The following is a 17,286-nucleotide window of genomic DNA, read 5'->3' as shown; positions in this document are numbered from 1 at the left end:
TAGAAAAGAGGTTTCGTTGATACACTTGAGCATTAATGTGACCTTGCTAAAGGTATCTCCTAATGTGAAAGTCGATGCAGATTTCAAACAATTTGTGCATGAATATCATAGGTTCACATTCACTCCACAAGTCATATGATCAACTTAAGGATCTACTCCTACAATAATTTCCAAATTTAGATGAAGGTAGCCATCATCAAACTCTAATGTTATTTATGGGAATGAAACTCTAGTTTCGCTAATGGGAATGGCTTAGCAGATAGATTTCATGACAACCACAACATTTGTATGAAGAGTTCGACATAATTATTATATATTGCACACCATTAATGTTTCGTCTGTACTATATATTTGCAATGTCTAGAAAAAACAAGTTGTGTAAGTCAAATCTGACGAATCCTCTTACTAAGTGTGCCCTACCACTAATGGTATAATAGTGTGTTGATGTCTATTTATAATCTTCTTCATCCGATGTTTACAAAATGCACTGAACTTGTTCGATCCATCAATAATATGAATATACCCCGAATGTAACTTGCTTCCCTCGTGTTGTCATAGACAGGATGGTCGACTTATGCCTTGTGTGGTTTGTGCTTTTCTTCTACACGTGGTATGTCAGTTTGTGATTCGGTTTGATATTTCCAAAATATGTATTATCTAATGCTCCATCCATGTGACCTTCCCTGACCTTGGAACTCGTAGTATATCTTCCCTCTATTACAGTAGCACGAAGGATTTTCATATTATGTTTTTGGAGTCGTTCTCAAGGCTCAAGTCTGATTACAGCCGCATGTCCAGCGTTGGCATCACAATAGAAAATTATAATCTCTTCCTTTTTCTATCTTTTTTCTTTTTTTCTTTTTTCTTTTTTAAACATTTGCAGTTTGACTTTGATAGCATATTGAGTAACATGGATCAATTTCTACAAATGTACTAACATGGCCATTGTAATTGGTGTGTTCCAAATATAAATTTAAAACTCATATAAATATGAGAGGAGGAGACATGTCTCATGAAGATAGATGTCTCTAAGGTTTAATCATCATTTAATTAATATATTAAAAATAATAATTTGTATAATATATATATGTATATATGTATAATATATATATGTATTATATATAATATAATATATATATTATATATAATAATATATATTTATAACATGAATAAGTATATATAGAAAATGATGATATACCAATAACAACAATGTATCTCAAACCAAATTAATCCAACTGAAGCTACAACCAATGATCAGGCCCAATTTTCTGTCTGCTACAGACAGAATTTGATGCTATAGGCAGAGAGAAGATCACTGCCTTATCTAGGGAACCTTGATGCCAAAGCAAGGGGAATTCGCTCCTTAATCAGAGTCCCTCACTGCTAATTAGGAATAACTTGCAACCTATAGAGCAGAGGGAAGACTCTGTTTGCTTGATGTTAAACTGAATTGGAGTTATGTTTCTTATATAGGTGATGGCACACATTAAGGCGCCCAACCCCCAAGAGGACCAACCTTGGCCTTTTGGCTAAAAAAAATAATTTATGTAATTGCTTTCAGGGCCTGCAGGCTGACTTTGGCAACGATTTTAACTTTAAATCAAGAAAATTGCCCTTTCCCTCAGGAGAATATCTTGGGCAGAATTCCTCTAATTCAAGGAATTCTGCCAAGAAATTTTTAGACCTTTTTATCAGACTCCAGTTTACAACAATGACTTTCAAACTCAAGCCTGCCCATGAATGAATGAATTTTAGCAAGAAAATCTACTTTGTTTCTTTTTTTCTTTTCTCTTGTTTTTTTTTTTTTGGCGGAGGGGTGGTTTGGGGGGGTTGCAATGGGTGCGGAATTTTCAGAATTAGAGGAATTCCACCACACTTGGCTTCATCTATTCTTGACATTTCATCTTAGGAATCATTTTACTGACATCACTTAACCACCCCTTCATCCATTTATCTTTTGCAGCAACTTGGCTATCAATTCGATTTAGTTTTAATCACCCTTAAAAAGGGGCAGAAATTTCTAGATTAGAGAAGAAAAAATGATGGGTGAAATTCCTGAGGTTGGAGGGATTCTGCCACTTTCCCTTCATGCACAATTCTGGCTTAGTTGATCCACTATTTGTCCTTTGCTCATCAGCTACTTTGCAACTTAGACATTTGCCATCCTAGAAGAGGTCAACTCTCATAGCGGAATATTTGGGATTAGAGGAGCTTTCATGTGCAGAATCCCAACCAGAACTGATGCATATACATTTATCTTCAAAATGCTCTTTGACTTCATTTGTTGCCCCACTTTGGTTTCAATTCCCACCTCCCTCACTTAGGCACTTTGGTTGCCATTGAAATCAGGGACCCTATGCTGGGGGAAACTTTAGGAAAGAGAAATTTCATTAGGCAGAATTCCTCTAATAAGAGGAATTCCTACCTGCCTTCTATGGTCTCAAATTTTCTTCCAACTTTGCACTTCACCACTTTGACCCTCACAAACAATTTGCCTCTCCCAAAACTTCCGATTTGAATCAAAATCCAGGACTTTAGGCTGGGTGAATAATCCTGAAGTTGAAGAATTTCCCTGGCAGAATTCCACTAGTCAGAGGAATTTTGACCAGAATTTTAGCATACACCAAAACCTCCTTTCCTAACCTCAAAACTCTCCTAGCTTGACCCTTCATTATTTTGATTCTTTTTCCACACGTAGGCAACTTCATTTGCTTTCAAAATCAAGGCCTTGTAGTTAGGCAGAGATTCCTGAAGTTGAGGAATTTCCATGGCGAAGTTCCCTAATAAGAGTCAGAGGAATTCCAACCAGAATTTTCTTCACTTAGACTTAGCCAATTTTTGTCTTCTAACCTTTGCCCATTACCTTAGCTGGACACAAGACCATAGATTAGGCTTGAATGAATCTTTGTTACATGCTCGTGATGAAGTCTAATTTGGCCTTTGATTACCCTTCTCTCAATCTGATCGACAGTCACTCTCCTCATAACCTCAAGACTCCCTCACTTGAATTCTAAGATTTGACTGGTTTCAAACTCCATCTCTCTGACTAGAACAAACTCCTCTTCTATGGTATATAGATTTGAGGTTGCTACCACCTAAGACTCCTAAAGCACTTAGTCCTACAACCACTAAAGCAAAGAGGGGGTTCCCATTTGCAATGGGGCGATGGTGTGAAAACCTCACAACACAACCTCCTTATGCTCCCACATGTCCTTGTTCCTACAAAGAGTCCCTAAATTCAATTGTCTTCATTTAATTGTGCATTCTACATCTAGAGAACTGAATTTATAGGATGTCAAGAACTCCAACTCCACTAATAAAGGTGTACAAATAAGAGCCTTCATTCCAGCGACCACAACCCTTGGAAGACCTCCACAAAAGCTAAAAGGACACAAATTTTGGCTCCAATACTTTTCCTACATCTTGGGCACCCAATCTTGCAAGTAAACATTACAATAAATGTAATAAATGATGTTATAACAAGAGAAACATGTTGCCTCTTCCGAATCCCCGCTTGGAGAAGACCAAAGGTCACTCATTTGTCTTCTTCCCATATCATTGATTATCCCCTTCTAGGCATCCAGTGGTGGTGAAAATAATATTAAATAATTCCGTTCACAAACCATTTTTGTTCCTTGTAGTAGAACCCATCACCCCTTATTAATCTATTAAAGGAAAGAGCGTATAAATATTACAAAATATTTTCCCAATACACTTTAAGTGCCTTAGGAAACTTTTCAAGGTTTTCGGAACCATGCCATGACATTTACAAGGTAGATAGCACCTTAGTCCTAACAACAATGTGTTTGAGAGACTTTCCTATAGTCTATCTTCCCATTACAAATTGCTCTCCATGATCTAACAAGTAACCTAAAAACAGCCTAGTGTTAGCAACAAGTAATAGCACGTGAGATTTTCTAATCCATAGAAAACTCTTCCAATGATAGAATGTTTCAGGTAGTCTACTCAAATCTATCAAACAATGGAAGGCTCTTAACATGGCGACTCTCTATATGACAAAACAAACCTTTGCCACTCAGGGATACATAGAGGGGAAAGTTTATAACTCAAGGACAAGCTTTCTATTTATAGCTTGTGGAGACGACACTCACCCCGTGGGTGATTGATACATGCATTTTTTGTTCCTTTCATATTTGAGCTCATACACAAAAATTAAAGTGAATATAAAGGCATAAGAATACACAGGCACAAGCTTGCAACCTTAAAGTCCCAAATGTTAGTACACATGCACATGTACATTGAAGGCATTATGTACATAAAGTTACAAAGTAATATCAACATAAATGTTTTATGCAACTACACAAAGTAGAACACTCTATCTCGAAGAAGAAAGCGACAAACAAATAGAAGAAAGAAATAGTACAACGAAAAATTGTAGACATAATATCATGCTTGGGTTTGCCTAAAGGAATCAGTCACCATCTTTTCCTATTCAACATTATATGGGAAGTACATATAGAATGCATTTGTAATTCACCAAAAGACACTTCCTAACGAATCTTTTCTATTGATATAATCTCATTTACAAACAGTATAGCCAACAATTTTGAGATAAATCCCTTTGCAATGTTGGTTAATTCCCAAAATGTAAGGAAACTACTTTCATTTACATTTTGTCCAAAAAACATGGATAAAGATTCAATATCCTTTAACCATTCTGCTTTACACCTTGATGCTCCATTTTCGATGAAATGAGAGTGTTGGGATTAAGGTTTCTCAAGCTTTGAGAGTCCTAACATTTACTTGATTGGTTTAGTTGATCTCGTGTTGCATATTTTATTCATTATATCCTAAGAGTTATGTTTCTAAGTTGATATTTCACTTTGTGGGGCCCATTTGAGTGGTGGCTTACTATGTGTGTAGTGTGGAGTGTGTAATTGTGCCACTTGGGACTTGGCACTTGGGCACCAATTTGGAGAGAGGAGTTTGAAAAAAACTCTCAAAGGTGCACTTGGGTAACACTTGTCCTTGTTTGCTGAGATAACTCTTGGTATGGTATTGAAACTGCTATGTCGAGTCTTGTGAGTTGAAAGGAGTTAATGTTTGATAGTTTATGTTTATGGTGAGTTCATTTTAGCGAGACAATTTATACATATAGGATGTGATAGAGTTTTTGGTGACTACAACACCCCTAGGATCAAATGAAAGACCACGATAATTTCCACAAGAGAATGACAAGACAATTGCATTAAGATGCAAGAATCGTATTACTAATAATAAACATTGGACATTAACCTATTAAAATGTACATAATATACTTGCATATATAGGAAAGGCAATAAGAGACGATGATAATAACTAGATAAGTTATCACCTGCACAAGGTGGAATCACATGTCCACAAAAGGTGGATCATCCTCCATTATGCAATGAAGTATGTACCATGATGGGGATGATAATGTGAAATGTGCACTAGAGGTGGATCTCACACATAAAAGTGGAATTGGATAATAAATATAACCACCTAATGTGGAATTCTCCTACACCATTTGCTTAAGTGAGGTGCAAACTCCTAGGTGTGTCAATGACAAATTACTATGCAATGCATTATCCTAAGTAAGCTTAAGTAAAGTGTAATTGGTGAATATTGAATTACACCAATACTGCCCCTTAAGTGCAACTTAAGGGACTGCACTTAAACTCACAAAGAAAAATGGATTCTGACTACTAGGCCATTTTAGGTACCCATGTACAATATGCAATGTAATACATGAAATGCAATCTCTCATACAGCAGAGGAGGAAAACCCTCATGGGAAAAACCTTCCTCCAGAAAGAGAGATTAAAAACAGATGCATGGATGGATGAAGTACTCCAGACCCCCCAAGAACTACATATATGATGTGTATACAAGCAATTATCACCCCATAAGAAGGATAGTAGGAGACATAATAGCCCCCTATAATAAAGTGTCTCTTGCAAATATGGTGACTGTTTGAAGACAAAACATAGTCCAATGCCTAAAAACAATATTTCTTCCCTTGCGAAGAAAATACATCAAGTACAAATGCAAGAATGCTTCCCATTGTGGTTAGGAACTAGGAAGTGGAATCCAAATGAATAATGACAATGATGTCATGAACCAATCCACATTCAAATAAAAAGGAGGAAGGTCTCCAAATATGCATTTATGTAGACTGAACAGGTATCTCCAAGTTCACATCATCAAACTAAACCATGAGATTTAACAAACCAGGTGAAGGAGAAGAATCAAGAGTGTCAATCTCCAAAGAAGGTGAAGAAGTATCAACTCCAACTATGATGCAAGTGTCAACGAAGAGAAGAGAAACCCCCTCAAATATATCTCCCACTTCTGAAATGTGATACTCCACAAATAATGAACCAATATCTGGCAAATAGGAATCCCAATCAGGAAGACAAATAAGCATCTCTAGTAATGAATCAATGAAATCACCAACAAGAGATGGATGTGTGGTCTCATCCAAATAAGTCAAAGTTTATGATGGAGTCACTGGTATTAGAATATTATCATGCCATTACTTTAATGGTCAATAATGTATTATATTTGATTATTTGTAGATAAGATCATCTTTACGATCTTCTTAAGATTCTATTAGACAATAGAAACTTTCTACTTTGTACATTTGTAAATTCCTTATAATGATCTCTTCAATCATTTGTTAGTACATCAAATATTTTACCAATTACTTTGCGTAATATGGTATCATAGCAAATTCTTTTTTTCGAAAAATTTATAATTTATTTATTGAAATTTTGTCTAAGGTTTTTCAAAAAGCTTTTCTTTGATTTGTTTGCAAGAGATCTTTGAAACCCGACTAGGGTTTTCATGGCCAAAATTAGGTCATTTTTTTGGATGTCAATTTTAGTAGGTGTTTTTACAGATTTTCATTCTCAAGCATTTTTGTTGAATCTGCAACTTCTAAGCTATTTTCTATTCTAGGAAACTCCAAACAAGTTTTTTCCTAAGCATTGTCGACCAATTTGTAGTTGTTTTCTTTTGTAGTCAATTCTATGCTCATCATTTCTACAACCCACAATCAACATTTTCTCTTGTATTTCACATTCACAGCTTCTTTCATGCGTTTTGTGTCATGTATGGGCTTACATTTCTCAAACATGACCAGTCTTCTACAACCTGCAGCATTTTCAAATGGCCTGTGATTTTCCTCTGCAAGATCTGTAAAGTTTACTAGATCTTAATTGGTGGAGACTTAGAATTTATGTTTCAGTCTGTTTTCTTTAATTTAGCAGACTTCTGAATTGAGCGCTTGACTTCTTAAATATGTATTCTTGTTGTGGTAATATTCTGTTCTCATCTGAGATCTGTATGCCACGTTTATTGATATGATCCCAGATACAAAATGGAACTAACATATATACATATTGAACCACAACCGAGTAGGGGCATAACGCTACGTGATCATGCCTCAACATGTATACATATTAGCACCTCTTCATAATTGATATTAATGATCATTGGAGGACAGTATTAACTTTCGATCATTGGATAGCAATTGGTCTATGTTTATCGGTGATGTATCATCTATATGATGCAATTGATATCTTCAATATCAGAATGTACAAGATTTTACATTATAATAAGAATGGAAATACACTGCAGTAATATAGTGACAGAAATTAAAATCAGAAATTAAAACTATATATATATATATAATATCAACTACTAGCTTCTGAGCAGATGTTTCAATATGCTTAACTGCTAACATTATTACCAAGATCCACGTTTTAAAACACATTTTTGAACTTGTCTTATGCTCATGGTGCCATTTGGGTATTCCTCTCTGCAAACATGCCAATTACGCTCCATTTTTTACCTTACATGGTCACTTTTCTGCCTCCATTGTAATTTTTTGTAATTTTTTTAAGGTTTGCTGATGTCAGCTAGGGTTTTGTTCAACCATTTTAGCTGTCTTGCTGGATTTGAAATCTAATTGTAGAATCTTTGTGGGTTTTTCAAGAGCTCAACTTCAGTCTCAATTTTTTTGTGTCTCATTTTTTGTGCACCGATTTTTGTGCTAGTAGGTTTGAATTTTGACATCAGACTCTTTCTATGTTTTTTGCAAGCATTTCTAGGTTATCTTTGGATTTTTCTAGGTCAGCCAGAAATTTCTCTCAAAATTTGTGCCAGTCGTACTTCATTTTTTTAAAAGTTTATACTTGCATTTGCCTCAGTTTTTTGCATTGGGATTCATGGTTTTGAATCCATGCTATTGCCTCTCCAATAGTTTTCATTTTTTATGCACTGGTAAACGTGCAAGATGGCGTCATTGACAAACTTAATGTTGGAGGGCAATTAGAGATTCAATGGCAAGAATTATAACACCTGGAAGTAACACATGCTGACAATCTTCAAATATTGTCAACTTGAGATGATTGTTTTGGGCACAAAAACTTGTCCTACAACTGTAGAAGCAGATATAGACAAGTCTGAAGATCAAAATCAAGAAGTTTTCATGCTTCTCAAGTTCTTTGTCATAGATCACTTGCCTCAGATTCCTTCTGGCCAATTTGCAACAAACGTTTGGTAGTATTTGAAGGAGTTGCATGAGACATCCGATAAAAACCAACCATTCTTTTTGAAGAGCCAGTGTTTTTCCATCATGATGGATGAACACGTCCTTACAACAACATCTCACAAAGATTAAGGGCATTCAAGATCAGCTCAAAGCTATTGGTTAGAAAATGGAGGAAGAAGACATGGTAGTCATCACCTTGAGGAGTCTACCAAAACCTTACGAGAACTTTATAAAGACTCTCAACATTACTTCTACTAATGTTGATCTGAAATTTCTAGAGTTATACACCAAACTTCTACAACAACATTGTTGGAAACAATAGTTTAGTAGCATTGCCACCTCATCCTCCTCAGAGCATGTCTTTTCAACCAAATCCTTTCACAAGGATAAAGGAAAATCTCAACACTCTCAGCCATCTCAACAGAAGGGCTCAAATCAATCACAGGATAGAAGAAGAAAGTGTGGTGTAATTATTCTCACAAATATGGGCATTTGCTCAAGGAATGTCACAATCGGTTGCCTTCTGAACAACAAAAGCATGTTGGATCTCAACATAAAGCAAATGTTGTCAAGCAAATAGAGCAGAGAGTCTGCCTTTTACGCCTTCATGGCTAAAACACCAGCATACAATGTAAAATCTTTTGCTTGACATATAGATTCTGGTACATCTCGGCATTTCACTCATAGGTGTGATTGGTTTACAGATTTTTCTCCCTTTACTTATTCAATTATCTTTGGAGGAAGCGAAGAGTATGTTGTTATCCGCAAGGGCAACTTACAAAAATAGTATGGTAGGAGGAATCTCATTTTCCTCAATGTATACTACGATCTTGGCATGGAACTTAAACTATTCTCTGTGAGTCAGATCATTCGGCATTCTCCTCAACTTGATGTGGTTTTCAATTCCCATAAGTGCTCGATTGTTGATCATGCAACACGCACTACTACTATTGTTGTTATTGAGGATTATGGTCTATGTAGACTTGTGGATACTAATGATTCTCTTAAGCATGTTTTTGCAGCTAAATCATCTTCTATTTGCAGTATCTGGCATCAACGATATGGTCCCCTGAACATTCACTATCTATCTCAGCTTGTTCAAGATGATTTAGTACTTAGTCTACCTAAACTTCAAACTCTAAATCAGCAAATTTGTGGAGCTTGTTAGGCTAGAAAGCAACACAGGATGTTGTTCAAGGGGGGTGACTCATGGCAAACCTCTAAGGTACTACAATTGGTTCATGCTGATGTATGTGGTCTAATGAATACTCCTTTTGTTACTGGGTGTGGGTATTTCTTACTTGTTGATGATTTCAGTAGAAAAATGTGGGTGTATCTTCTTAAATAGAAATCAGAGGTGTTTATAGTATTTCAAAAATTTAACGCCTTAATAGAAAAAGAGTTTGGTTGTTTTTACTATATCTCTTAGGTCTGATAATGGGAGTGGGGGGTTGTTTTATTGCTTTCTCCACTTTCTGTGATACACATGGTATAAAACAACAATTAACCACATCATACACCCCTCAACAAAACAACATTGTAACCATACTATTATAGAAATGGCTGGGTCTATGATGAGGCAGATAAACGTTCCTAAGAAATATTGAGCAAAATAAGTGTTCACTGTGGTCTATCTCCTTAATAGGTCTTCCACATATGTTACGGGAAAGACTCTTGAGGAAGCCTGGGCTGGTCCCAAACCTAGGATCTGTTGAAGTTGATGAAAGATCAACCCCACAGCTCCCAAGAATCACCTACATGCAACCACTTGTTACAGAAAGAGAAGCAAAAAGCTATGGAGGCAGGAATTGCCAGATCCATAGATGAGACATTCTTGATGAGCAAAAAAAGAGATTGCTATTATCAAAAGTGAATGAATAAAATTACAAAGAGATCAATCCTTATAAAAGGAGATCAAACCCCTAACAGGAAAAAAGCTAGTTTGCATGAAAATAATTAATAAAAGAATTAATTATTATATGCCTAAAGTTTAGCTTAAATAAACGAAAGATAATAAGTAACTTAATAATTAAATCAAAATGATTTAAATAATAAGAAAATATCTTATTACTCTAACCCCCCCCCCCCTCTAGATAAACTTAAGGAGTAGCTAAAAACTTAGAAACTACTGCTGAAAGTAAACTTGGGTCCCAGCAACAAGGCTTGATGAGGTATCCAATCACAACAAAATTTCTATGAAATGGAGAAATAGAGAAAACCCAGTGGGAAAAACTCTACTCCAAAAAGAGATAGCTGAAAACCTAGTGAAGGACTGAAGAAACCTCCAACTAGAGAAATGTCCCAGAAAATAGGAACAAAGAGTGATCATGAAAAAAACCACTGAAGCATGAAGAAGCCGCAAACTCCGTCAAAAGAAACTGTTGATCTGTAGAACCTCTTCTGAGATAGAACCTGACCAGCTAAAGAAGACTGTAGTTTGCATCAAACAGGAGGCAAACAAAGGCAAACAACTGAACTCGAAAAATACAGATGGCATGAAATACCAAATCCTGAAAGCTCAATCAATCGAACCAAGGAAGCATGAGAAACAACAGAAGAATCCTCCCCTAATGCAAACAGGGTGAGGTGACAGGAAACTGAGAAGTGGGCCAAAAAGAACTACAAGTCAAGGAACCATAATCAAGATGCACGAAAGAGTACATAACTGTGTACTAAGGTGATCAATTTCAGACACATCATGAGGCTAATGTCACGTAAGAGACACTCACTAGACAAAGGAAGATGGAAAACAAAGGCAAAACATCAACCCCTCCATGGCACTTTATCAAAGTAGTGCATATACAATAAGGCACAAGATATGGTGAATCCCAAGAATATAATAATCTATACAAGTATCCTCATATGACACTGCTCGAATCAGAAAGCAAAACAAGGCAAACAACTGAAACGAAAATACAGATGCAGTATGGTACTTTATCTCAGTGCATTTGCAAGAATTCATACAAATGATGTCTAAATAGACCAAAAGAGACATAAGACTAATACAATAGTAGTACAAGTCATAACAAATCATCTGAAGCAAAGAAATCGATCCCCGGACCTAAAACAACCAAGTTATCCACCAGAATGCAAAAATGCAAAATACTGAATAGAATGTGCTTGGAGAAGAATCTAGAAAAACAACCTGCATCAATGAAAATAGGTTGGAAAGACCTTTCCAACGATATAGAGAATTTCCAAATCGGAGATCGGATGCTCAAGATATGTCTCCCAGAGTGCAAAATAGAACTTCTAGCTTTGACTGCGTAAACAGGAAACCAAATAGCATCAAAATTCCAAATAATCAGCACCATCATAACGGGCTCGAAAAGAGCTTTCAGATGATATAAGATTTGTCAAAAAATACCTCCATATGACAAAGATACGGCTAAAAAACCACAGACAACTTTTTAAAACAAAACAAATCATAGAAATGATGGTTTGAAAACCATCAAATTTCAGCCCAAAAAAGGATGATGTCAGCACTTGTGGCTGTCACTATTTGGACTGACATGTGTCAGTACCTTGCTGACATAAGCATCACATGATTTTTTATTTTTTTTAAAGTATAAAAGAAAGCATGTAAGTGCTTTTTGAAACTTTTATTTCATAATATTTTGGAAAAAAAAAATGCTTTTTTTTCTTTAAAAAGTGCTTTTTTCTTTTTCCTTTTTTTTTTCTGATTCAATTTTTTAATAAAAAAATAAATCGTCACCTCGTGAAGTGTGCCCAAATCTGGGAGCAATTTTTTGCCTCAAATTTCAACTGTGTCCAAATTGGACAAATTTTACATGAAAATAGGGGTTTTTGGATGCTACGAATTCAACAGTGAGGCACATTTGGGCTCAAAATGCAGCGAAAAAAATGACCCCCCCAAATCTAATACAAAATAACTCTGAAGACTGAAACCCTCTAAAATAAAAAAGTATAGATATGAAAGCCAAGAAAAAAATCTCATAAACTGAATAGGGGCATGAAGATCTGGAGCTCTAACACCATGTTGAAGTTGATGAAAAATCAACCCCACAACTCTCAAGAATCACCTGTATGCAAACACCTATCACAGAAAGAGAAGCAAAAAGCTCTGAAGGCAGGAATTGCCAAATCCATAGATGAGACATTCTTGATGAGTAAAAAAATATTGCTATTATCAAAAGTGAATGAATAAAATTACAAAGAGATCAATTCTTATAAAAGGAGATCAAATCCCTAAAAGGAAAAAAGCTAGGTTGCATGAAAATAATTAATAAAAGAATTACTTATTATATGCCTAAAGTTTAGCTTAAGTAAACTAGAGATAATAAGTAACTTAATAATTAAATCAAAATGATTTAATTAATAAGGAAATATCTTATTACTCTAACAGGATCAACCACCTAAAACTTTTTGGCTCTTTAGAATATGTTTGGATTCCAAATGCTCAACGCTTTAAGTTGGATTCCAAGAGTTAGAAGCTTATGTTTACAAGTTATAGTGACAACAATAAGGCTTATAGCAAATTCCTTTTTTTTAAATTATTACTAGCCTACAAATGACCAGCAAGCTGATTAATGGGTTTATCTCTGAGATTATAGGCCGGTTGATACTTTCAATAACATTTTGGTTTGATGACTTTTCAGGTATCTTCAATCCAATTTTCTTTTAATAATTAGAAGTGGAAAAAGAAGTTTTTTTAATCAAACCACTTCAAATACAACATATTAATGTTAATGGCAAGTAATTGAAAACAAAATGTTTCATTAAGTACAGCATGGTTAGTTGCATGATTTTGGTTCTACTTATTTGAAAAAAGAACTCTACAACATGTGTCTTGGATTTGCCAAGACAGCTTTGCTCGAATCCTAACTCACGACATTTGTAATAAAGAAGATGCTTCTTAAAAGATAAAAGTTGGTTTTGCTTTGTGGAAACTATTAAGGAAACGGTTTGTGATCTATGACAGATTTACTAAAATATTTTTTGTTGAAACCCTAATATGGGTGTGTGATTATTCAACAAAATAAAAATCCTACATGGGTTTGTTGTACAGAACAACTCTCTTTGACAGAAATAATTAAAAAATAAACTGAAATAAGGTGAAAGCATATGCAAAATAGTTTTTGTTGAACAGGACTTTATCATGTTTCTAATATCCTTCGTAGGGTTCATCTTACCCTAGTTCGGGTAAATCTAGCAGACAGATACATTCAGTTACTTTCAGTTGGAAAATATATTCTAAATCTGTAATTATTTCATATATTTAGAATCATAGGCATGTATCCAATATAGAGCAGTATGTGTGTTTATGTATCTATATACATGAAATTGTATCTGTATTGGATTCATTGAAAGTCTTAAAGTTACTACTGATCTCATGACTGCAAGACCACTAGTGATTTGATACCATATCAGTTGAATATTTGAAAAGGGGTTGGTGCTCCTTGCAGTCGGAGCTGCAAAAATGCATTTGTAACAGAGTTGGTGCTCTTGCAGTAGGTGCTGCTAAATGAATTGTAAGAGTTGGTGTTCATTGGATCAATAAAGATACAGGTTTCTGGAGTGGTTTTTCTCTCTATGACAAAGCCGGATAGGTTTTGAGGGTTTCCCACTAGGCAAACAACATGTGTTATGTGATGTTTCTTTTTTATTCACATGTCTTCATGTTGTGATACATTTCAGTTTATTTATATGTTTTAATACTTTCAGTTTCTTCTTTAGTTTTCTATAGTTAAATGTTCAAACCAGTCATCGTGTTTTATGTCTTACATTTTATCAGCACATTTCTTGCATCATCAAGGTCATCTTTTCATATTGTATTTCACTTCATTCTATGTTCACAAGTTGGTCAGTGTAAAACATTCTAAAATTGATCATGATTACTTTTACATTCAGTTTAGTAGTATATGTGCTTAATCAGTTCATCAATTTCTGTTATGGTACTCAACACTATCAAAAGTTGTGAAGTGTTAGATTTGAAAATAAATTTATTCACTCAGAGTGAATCGATTCACTTCCAACACTGCTCACTCTTAAATATTCCTAAAAAGCATCAGCGACCATACTCTAATTTTAAGAAAGACCCACTCTATGTGACCCCAGCCTTATTTTCATTTCCCAAACAATAACTGCTCCACAAATATAAGAAAGGATTCCATATTTATCCATTTTTAACTTTTTTAATTTTCCATAAGAACACTCTAATTACTTAAATTTAAAAAGAAAATGCAGCCGAATGAGACATGGGGTTATTCTGTCCTTGTTCCCAGCTATAAGTTGGTATAACACTGTTATCAATAAGGATTGACATAACACTGTTAGTTGTGAGCAATTCCAACTAAAATTGTCTACAGATACGATAGAGTAAGACAGAATACCTGCGCCAGTGACCAATGGAAGCACCGAAGCCATGAACGAGCAGTAATGCTGGTCCTTTTCCTTCGACAAAGTAGTTGATATTATAACCTTTCCACTTCCACATTTTACAGCTTGCGTAAATTGCGTCCAATTCGCTCCAATTGCCATCTACGCGTCCGCACCACACTCTACTTTTCCTCCTATTAAAAGGCCGTAATACCTTGTCAAATGAATAAAAGCTTGTCCCCAGCATAAAGTAAGCTTGTGCAAGAGGCAATTTAGGGGATGAAGAATAACAGGCAATGCCATGGCGACGACCCAATTGAGCAGTAGGGCAGGGGATATGGCGCATAATTAATATCTGATTCATACTTGAACACGCTCTTCTTTACCCCTCCCAGCTAATTTCTTCAGCTCTGCTTAGAATGCTTCAACGGAAAGAAAGCAGCATTGTGAACGCGAGTAACACTTCAAAAAAAAAATCTGATAGTTAAATACGAAAACAAAGCGATGCCACCGTACGCAAGTGAATATTTTCCTCCAGCTGAAGTTTGATCTGCAAATCTCGGATTAAAAAACTATACAGCACTTTAGGGGATAGGGGAGAGAGGTAGCGCTGGGAAAGGATATCCTGGTCCATTCCACTTTGTGGTTGTAAATCGGATATTTATTTGCATTTACGGAGACGCTCATTTTTTTCCATCTATTTGTTACTGTAAAGCTTCTTGTGGGCGACGCGAGATTTTTATATGTATATTCGTAGATTGAAAACTTCCTTAAATTTCATGGCTTATAATAAAATATAAATTTGTTTTAAATTTTTTTTTGTTTTTTTATGAATAGTTCCTTTCAATTAATAAAATTTACTAAGATTACAATTCATGAAAAAAGGTATTTTAAAATACTAGGTATGAATATTTTTAAATATTTAAATATAATTTTTATTAATAAAATTCTAACTAATAATATTAATCTAAAAATTAAAACTTTAGGAAAAAATAGTGGGAGGAAAATGTCACTCTTGAAGAATCCTATAGATAATAAATTAGTCTACAAGTCAAAGTTTTTGAAAACATAAGGGTCAAGCTCTAAAGCAAGAACAATATAAACGCACCAAGGCATAGTTCAAAAGGAAAGCACCCTCATGCAACTAAAGTCATAGCTAAAGGAGGGGAAGGTATGGTTCATTCTTCTTTGCTTGTCGTGGCTCCTAGTCTGACTCAGGGCCAAACGATGTCTAACCATGTGTATTTTCCTCTTCAATCTTCTTCGCTTCAAGCCTTGGGAGACAACCACCAATCTAGGAAAGCCTTTGGAAGACAAAGGCCAACCTAAGCCTCTACTAGGCCACCCACAAAAATCTAGCCAAAGGGTGTTGAAGAAGCACGACTCGTCGAAGGCCACCCAAACCAGGACCCATAATAATCACAATTAATAATTGTTAGATAATCATCATTTGATATTAGTATGAGATATAGCTATTTTATAATATTTATTATTTTAATATTAATTTAAATTTCTTTTAATATTATACATGGATTTTAGCAACTTCCTTGGTAAATTTGAGAATTTTTGTATACAATACTAATTTATATAATATTAATATGTAATATACATGTTTGTACATATTGCTTATTATATATGTATATTAATTTAAAATCTATTAAAATAAAATATTTGAAAATGCATGAAGTACATGACCCTTAAAGCCCAACATGGGTCCCTCGACACACCATCCATCATAGTGGCTAAAGATAAACCAAAGGAAAAGAAAAGGAATGACCCCCTCTTAAATTGAAAGTCAAGGCTTACAAAAGAAGCTAATTTTTTTATACAAGAAATAGATTTGGATATCTAAGCTACTAGAGAAAATTACACACCTTTTTGATCTAGTAGATTGGCTATGAAGGCTATAAGATAAGGGAAAATTGAGAAGGTGGAATCAAATTTCAAGAGGGAGTACAAAGTAAGTCTAGTAAAAAATATGGAAAAGAGGAGAAAATTGTTGAAAGGAGTTTACTCTGTAACTATGAGTATTTCCTCCCATGTTTCTAAGAGCCTCAACCCTGGACCTTACTAAAAAAGTTGTTATCAAGGTGAAAGTTAAGTCACCCAATATAAGCAAGGGCAAGGCTACTCTCAATGGGTTAGGTGATAATTTCAAGGACACTTGGAAGAAATAAACAAAATAAAAAAATGAATTGCAGGTATGGAAAACCAACTTTATGATGTCACTTACTTTTCACTAAGGATTATGCATAGATTGACTACCACATTGTGCTTGTTGCAAAAAGATTCACATGGAGCAAAGGATGAGGAGGATGGAAACTACAAGGAACTTTACAAGCTCCTTGATAAGATCCAATTATGTTTCATTGTTACATCATAGTTTAGCCTCTTTCATGCACCTCCATA

General features: G+C 35.0%; 1 protein-coding gene across 2 annotated transcripts in view; it reads right to left on the bottom strand.

Annotated features, from left to right (window-relative positions):
• Positions 1–15,511, bottom strand: part of LOC149568848 (uncharacterized) — a 42,712-nt gene extending 27,201 nt beyond the window's left edge. For both annotated transcript variants that reach the window (XM_089821725.1, XM_089821726.1), the window contains exon 1: positions 14,892–15,511. In XM_089821725.1, coding sequence (XP_089677851.1) covers positions 14,892–15,241 — 350 coding nt within the window. In that variant the 5' untranslated portion in view covers positions 15,242–15,511. The remainder of the gene's footprint in view (positions 1–14,891) is intronic.
• Between the last annotated feature and the right edge of the window lie 1,775 nt (positions 15,512–17,286).

Source organism: Cupressus sempervirens, chromosome 3 (assembly GCF_028749045.1).
Source record: "Cupressus sempervirens isolate cs-2001-9-10 chromosome 3, ASM2874904v1, whole genome shotgun sequence".
NCBI lineage: Eukaryota > Viridiplantae > Streptophyta > Pinopsida > Cupressales > Cupressaceae > Cupressus > Cupressus sempervirens.
The sequence above is the reverse complement of the archived record's forward strand: the minus strand, read 5'-3'. Positions and strand labels throughout refer to the sequence as shown.